This window comes from Euleptes europaea, chromosome 8, assembly GCF_029931775.1.
Source record: "Euleptes europaea isolate rEulEur1 chromosome 8, rEulEur1.hap1, whole genome shotgun sequence".
In the NCBI taxonomy this organism is placed as follows: domain Eukaryota; kingdom Metazoa; phylum Chordata; class Lepidosauria; order Squamata; family Sphaerodactylidae; genus Euleptes; species Euleptes europaea.
Window position 1 is genome coordinate 72141408 of NC_079319.1, and position 7079 is coordinate 72148486.

Genomic DNA, 7079 nt, shown 5'->3' on the forward strand with positions numbered 1-7079 from the left:
ATCTTTCTTCTTTAACGGTATGCTAATATCCTGGTAAATTGTTATCATACCCTTTAGGCATTAAATGGCATGTCAGTAAGAGTTTAGTATTCCAAATTAATAAAACAATTACCCAACAACTATTTAAGTTGAAAATGTGCATCAGATAAACTATGTCAAACGATCAACTAAGCGATTACTGCAAACGGGAATAAAAGCATTCCAAGAACCCAATTGCTAGACTTCGCTGTAAAGACTCATTGCAAAATTGAGTCTTTGCACATTTGGTCATTCGCTGCCTGATGACAATGTAACAGGAGCTCCAGATTTCATTGGCTGACTAACATTGCTTTAACGGTGCAGCCAAACTTTTCCTGCTTTCAATGTCACTATGCAAGACAGCGATAACCATCAAGCTGAGCAGTCAGCAGCAGAGAAGGTGGCCTTCAGAAGACGGCAGTACGAAGATCGCTTCAGACACTGTCTTTTTAATTGAAGCTAATGAGATTGGAAAACAGTTTCTGGAGATGGACAGAGCAAGGTCACTTTCAGCAATGCCACTCGGATCTCTCATTGCACTGTTCCCTTGATATGTAAATCGAGCAGGAGGGTACAGTGGCAGGGATGACGTTCTGTTGAAAACTGACTTTCCTCTGTTCACTGTTCTGCATCCACACGCATGCAACACTTTCTAGACGAAAAAGCACTTGTAGCGCCACTTGTGAAAACGCCCGAACAGACTTCCTACACTGAGCAGGAACGTATTGGAAACAGGCTCGAAGACATCATGCAAAATACCCAGGAGACCATTAAAATTCTACCAAATACATTCCTGTACACAAGACAACCGTTTTCCTCTTGCCCTTAGGAGAGTTAAGAGGTGAAGGAAAGCAGTTGTAAAACATCTCTTTGGATAATCTCCTTTCTGCAAAAATACCTTTTCAACCAAGTCATCATAATGTATTCATAAGGATGCTAATACCATCCTTTAACCTTAACCAAACCCAAGTCTACACACGCTGCAGAAGCTTCAGTAGAAAAGGAGAACTGCTTGCTTGAAATCTTTTCCTTTTGAGGGCAGCAGCAGGAGAAATTGAATTAACAGTATTTCTCTAAGTAGCCTTTTATGCCTCTCACTGAAGAAATCATCATTCATTTAGATTTTCTTCATTCCCAAGAAATGCCGCCTTATAAAAGCTGCTATGGCAAGGGTTTTTTTGTTCATTAAACCCATTCAAACAGCATCAGGCTAAGGTAATATTTCAGCTCAGGTGTCTAGGCCTTTACAAATGTCAATGCCAGTCATTCAGGAGACTTCCAGTACACAAAGCCCCATATCTATACATGTCAGATAATGTTTTGGCTAACTCACTCTCAATACTTAATTCCTTTGATGGAGGAAAACAGCCATTTTATTGACATTTCGCCACACTACTCAATAGCTAAATGACTTGAGTTAGGTTCATTTGCTCATAAATATTTAACTTCATAAAAAAGGTCCTCTGGGCTAGAGTACTTTTGACACTTCCTATTATCAAATAAATCCTCTAGCTCTCTCCCCTCCCCATCAAGCAGGCCACGCTAAACACATAGTTGGCTAACTATTTACAAAGCGCCCAATTAAATCCTACTTAATTCACCCACTTTGCGAAAATCCCATCTCGCTGGTGTGTGGACTACTGATAATCACACAAAATGTGTAACTTTCTCAGAGCCCGGACAGAAAGTAAAAAAGAAAAGAAAGGCACGACTGTACGGATTGCTGCTATAAGATTAACCACTCAGTGCCACAGGAAAAAGAAAAAGGAAGCTGATGTACACAGTTTGGCAAATACCAGAGTAGGAAAGAAAGAAACAAATCACAGCACAAAGGCACGTCAATCTAGTTTAATGTTTACATGTAGAAATTACACACAACAGAGACTAAAACAGGATTTTCAGCTGTAACAGAGCTGTAATGAAATGAATGCCGCTGTATATTAGAAAAATAATCTTGATACAGTGATCTGATTTTTTTTTTGGTCTATGTAAGTTCTTTGAAATTTACACCAGCAATTAGACTGAAATTTTCCCTGTTGTCCCACCCTATTCCAAGTTTCAGTATCAATATTCTTTGGATGAAAGAAACAGCAACTGTACATTTGTTAATAGTTTTGCCCTTTGGTTACAAGCAGACAATGGTTCTTATGTTTCCCCCACCCCTCCCCCAAAGTAACATGCCACAGAGCTAAAAAGTCTGGGGTAGCATCACCCTTGGGTGTTACAAAAACGCTCTATAGTTTTTATTCAGGCAACAAGAGATTGTATAAATGCTTGTTGTACCTCGGCACTGTCCCCATTTTGAAAAAAGTAGTAATTTCAGATAAAAACAAACGAACCAACAAAACCCTCAAAGTTCTTACATCTCAATGCAGTTCTGCATATAGTGTAATATAAACCCTTTGCAACTTATGGACAAAACGTTGTTTCAAAACTGTATGATACAAACATCTTTTAATTAAGATTAAAGAAAACACATCTGTATGGACTCAGAACAAGTTTATTTGTGGTTAGACATTTCATGCATTCATGCAGGGCCAACTCTGGCTACAGCTGTAGCTTCCAACTCTAAGGGGGTAAGAAAGGGTAGAAAGCGAACTGAGACAATCCCTCGACAACCAATATCTTTTCATATCAGCAGTTCTGCACTTTAGCCAGAAATAGTTTTCCTAGGGAAATATCCCCATGGATTTAAAAAAAACATACACAGCTTTATAATATTTACAAAAAATATTTAATTAAAAATATTTTATAATTACAGTAGTCTATTAAAGCATATACTTTTCTCACACTTATAGAACCTCTCTATATACATAGTATGAAATGTCACCTTTTTTGTATTCTATACAATATGTAACATTCCTGCAGGGAGCAGAAAGTCCCCAAAGGAAACAATAAAACCATCTATTTTAAACAATAGATGTCAAAACCCAAAAGTTATCTACAATGCCTCTGGTAGATTAGTAAAGCTTCAAATTTCAGCTGTTCAGCCCATTAAAGTTAGACTTCTAAAACTCCCCATTTCCCCTTGATCTTCTGTCCAACAGAAGAGCCATACTTATGCTGAAGATTTAAATCCCGTCCCTCCAAGACAAGTATACAATTCACATCTGATTTCCAAACAAACAAACAAAATAAAGACACGTGTGTAAAATGCTATGAACGTGCAAAGTCGTGACAAATTCTCTCTCTCTCACTAAAAGAAGTATGGAAAGAACTCTGGAGAAGTCGAATGATTTTTTTTTTTCCTTTTGCCCAGTGGCTGACATTTCTTTCTTTCTTTCCCCCCCTCCCTTTCTAATGTGTCTTTCCTTTCTGCTTCTCTGGCTCAGGATCTGCCTGCCGCACACCTGTGGAAGAGGAATGAATAGAGGGGGTGTGTGAACCACGCTGCTCCAGACTGGCTGGCGCCACCAACAAAACAGAAGACATGCTTGATCAACAACCCAAAACAAACCAGGTCAAACAACAACCGCAGCTCTCGGGCTGGGCCGGGCAGAGGAAGACGCAGCTGCGAGTCCAAGCGAGAAGCCTTCCAGCGAGTGGAAGAGGAAGAAGTTTTGCAAAGTGCTTTCCTAGTGTTCCATTCACCTGTTACTGCAGACCAGGCGCCAGGGCAAGAAAACTGAGCTCCCTAATCCGATGCCCATTTACCCAGAAGTAAATCCCACCGGGTTCAATGGGAACTTACTCCATAGTACGTGGGCAAAGGAACACAGCCAAAGAAGAATCCATTTAAGGCACCCAGCACTATTTCCATAACAATGTATTATTCATTGCTTTTATTGAAAAGGAAGGAACTCCTAAGAAACATGCAAAGGAGTCAGCCTGATCTGTGAACCAGTTAAAGCTTGAATATTTTAGCTACAAAAGGACTCATTCCTTTTTTCTTTTTTTTTTTGGGCATTGTTATCTCTTGTATACCCACTAAAAGATACTGGCAGGCTTGATTTATTCTGGCCTCTGTATATACACACATACATTTATATACATTGACCTGCCCCATGAAAGTTAAGGTGAAGATTTACATGGAAAATGCGATTAAAACGGAGTGAGTCACAAAAATGTTACACCAGAGGACTCAAATGGCATGACATCAGTTTAAATTGAAGCACTCTAGCTGAATCTGTTAGCAGATTGCAGTTTGGCATCTTAAGTCTAAACGTTGGAACATGCGTGCAAATCCTCAAAACATATTCCGAGAATTTCTGGTAGGGGGTAACCAAGGCCAGCTGTTTGGGGGGGGAAAGACAGCAACCTGAGCCTAACCGTAATTACTCTGAAGTAAACCTCATGGCGTTCAATGGGACGTACTTCCAGGTGAGTGTATCTGGGGGGTTGTGCTCTGGGCTAGGGATGCCAAAGAAGACACCATAATTCTCAGCCCAGCCAAAGACGATACTCACCTTGAAAGTGCAGTTCAGCGGCACAGAATACTGTCCCCTTGCTTATTAACAGCAGCAGCCTGTTACGACAACAGAACAGGAGTGACATTAGCGTTGGTGCAAATAATGAGATCCGTAACAAACAACCTTCCCCGCCCGGCCGGCTGCAGCTCCTCCAGAACACAGAGGAGCCCTCGAACAGAGGGAAACCAAGGCAACCTCACACAGGGACCGAGGGAGCTGCCGAGCCCCCAGAGCGCTGTTCTCTATGGATCTCCTCCTGAGCAGCTAGCGACAGGTTGGGAGTGGCCAAGCGTGACAGGGAGACCCACAGGGAACCCCCGGCTGCACCCGAGGATGACAGCCCTTCCCGGCCACCGAGCTGTGGGAGTCTTCCGCTGGGACTCTTCGGAGCAGATTTTAACAGCGGGACGGTGGATGATGGAGAAAAACTGAGGGTATTCCCACCTTCCCGGAGGTCGTTCATTTTATACCCCCTTCCAGAGGGTTTGAATTGTTCCTGCCAGCCTCCTACTAAAACACAATGGCCCTGATCCAGCTCTAGGCACAGAACAACTAGTGGCATCTCTTCTCTCTCCAGCCACCCCAATAGATTTATCCAGTCTGTTCTGCGGGGCCCGGGGGTTGAACAACAATGCAGATGTGCACCCAGAGGCACATCTGGATCGTTGCTGGCTACTGACATCGTCCCTTGTGGCAACGACTCCAACATAACGTAGTTGGCACCTACGGAGATGGCGAGCGAGCGTACTACACTGCGCACACGCAAAAGCCATACATGACACTTTGCATGCCTGCTAGTAATGGTACATCTCCGTTGCACATGTATGCATGTAGGATGAATAGTTCCTGAAGAACAATGCCAGGTAATGTATAGTCTATGTAGATGTACCCGCACACAAAATACAGGACGTGTTACTGTGTTTTATATTGTTTGCCCAGGTACGTCCCCATATCACCCCCACGTGCAGACCTTGGCAACCTAATTACGTGTGCCGCTCAATATCTGCACGAGAACATCTGCCTTGCGATCCACTAGCCAGCAAACCCCCACGGCTTGGGGTTCACAGCTCTGTTTGCCCAGGTCAGATGAAAAGAGCGTCGCTTTCTCACCCGGTGCTCCGACCAGAGCTGGGACGAGGGGACTCCCTGTCCTGGGGATATGCTCACAGCAAAAGGGGCTGGAAGGAAAGGGCTGGAGGGGGGTTCGCTGGGAATGTGTGTGTGTGTGTGGGGGGGGGGAGGTGGTCGTGGGTTTCCTGCATTGTGCAGGGGGGTCAGACTAGATGACCCCGGCGGTCCTTTAGAACTCTACGATTCTCTGATAGGAAAGCTCCTACCCTGCCAGAAAATATTCTGGTTCGTCTTGAAGGTGCAACTGGACTCTTGCCCTTTTCTACTACGGCAGACAGACTAACACGGCGACCCACTGTGAATTAAAGACAGATGGATTCACATTCTAGCTGTATCTGAAGAAGTGAGCTGTGGCTCACGAAAGCTCCTACCCTACCAGAAAATATTGCTGTGAGTCTTGAAGGTGCAACTGGACTCTGGCCCTTTTCTACTCCTGCAGACAGACTAACACGGCTACCCACTGGGAATTAAAGACAGATGGATTCACATTCTAGCTGTATCTGAAGAAGCGAGCTGTGGCTCACAAAAGCTCACACCCTGCCAGAAAATATTGCTGTGAGTCTTGAAGGTGCAACTGGACTCTGGCCCTTTTCTACTCCTGCAGACAGGCGAGCACGGCGACCCACTCTGCTAGGAAAGGGAAGCTCCAATGCAAGGAGGAAGGGGGCGGCTGACAGCCCGCCCCAACGCTCCGGCTTGGCCCTCTTGCGGACCGCGGCGCCGAGGGGCGCGATCCCGACCCCCACCCCCCGGGGTCCCCCCCCCAGCAGCCCGGCCCAGCAGGTCTCCGGACCGCGAGCGCAGGAGCGCCGGACGGGGGGAGCGTCCGAAGCAGGGGCAGGAGGGGCGACGCCCGGCCCGGCCCGGCCCGGCCTCGCCCCCTCCGGGCGGCTCTTACCGGCTCGGCGTTGAGGGCGGTGAGCGGGGTCCGGGGCGGCCCGGGCGGGTGGAGCGGGGGCGGCGGCGGGTGCTGCTGCTGCTGCTGCTGGGGCCGGAGGAGGGCCGGGTGGGTCTCGAGGGCCAGCTGCAGGTCGAGGATGTAGTCGATGACGTGCTGCAGGATCTCCACTTTGCTGACCCGCTTGTTGGGCGGGATGGTGGGCACCAGCTTGCGCAGGCGGCTGTAGCAGTCGTTCATGTCGCACTGGAGGCACAGAGGCGCCGCCGGCTCGCCGCCGCCCTTGGAGCAGCCGTGCTCGGCCAGGCAGCGCAGCGCCAGCTCGCCTCCCCCGCCGCAGCAGCAGCCTCCGGGCGCAGCCTTCCTGCCCGGGGGCCGGGCGGGACTCACCGCTTTCATGGCGCCAAGGCAGCGCCGGAGCTCGGCGGCTCCCCCCCGCACAGCCCGGCCGGCGAGAGGCGAAGGCTCGGGCGCGCACGCGGTCCCCGGGCTTGCAAAACGGGGGTGGGGGAAAGGGTGGCAAAAAGGGGAAGGAAAAAAAAAGGATGGCGAGGGGGGGAATTTGCACTGGATCCCCGGGAAAAAAGAAGCAGCAAAACCCGAAGAAAAAACGGGGGGGGGGG

The 7079-nt window shown here is 47.5% G+C and overlaps 1 protein-coding gene across 1 annotated transcript; it reads right to left on the reverse strand.

Annotated features, from left to right (window-relative positions):
- Positions 1-2708: 2708 nt before the first annotated feature.
- On the reverse strand, positions 2709-6855 carry ID4 (inhibitor of DNA binding 4). The gene is made up of 3 exons (XM_056854700.1): positions 6457-6855; positions 4425-4483; positions 2709-3368 (listed from the first exon to the last, which is right to left on the reverse strand). Exons 1-2 carry the CDS (start codon positions 6853-6855, stop codon positions 4439-4441), a joined length of 444 nt encoding a protein of 147 aa, XP_056710678.1. The 3' UTR covers positions 2709-3368; positions 4425-4438.
- Between the last annotated feature and the right edge of the window lie 224 nt (positions 6856-7079).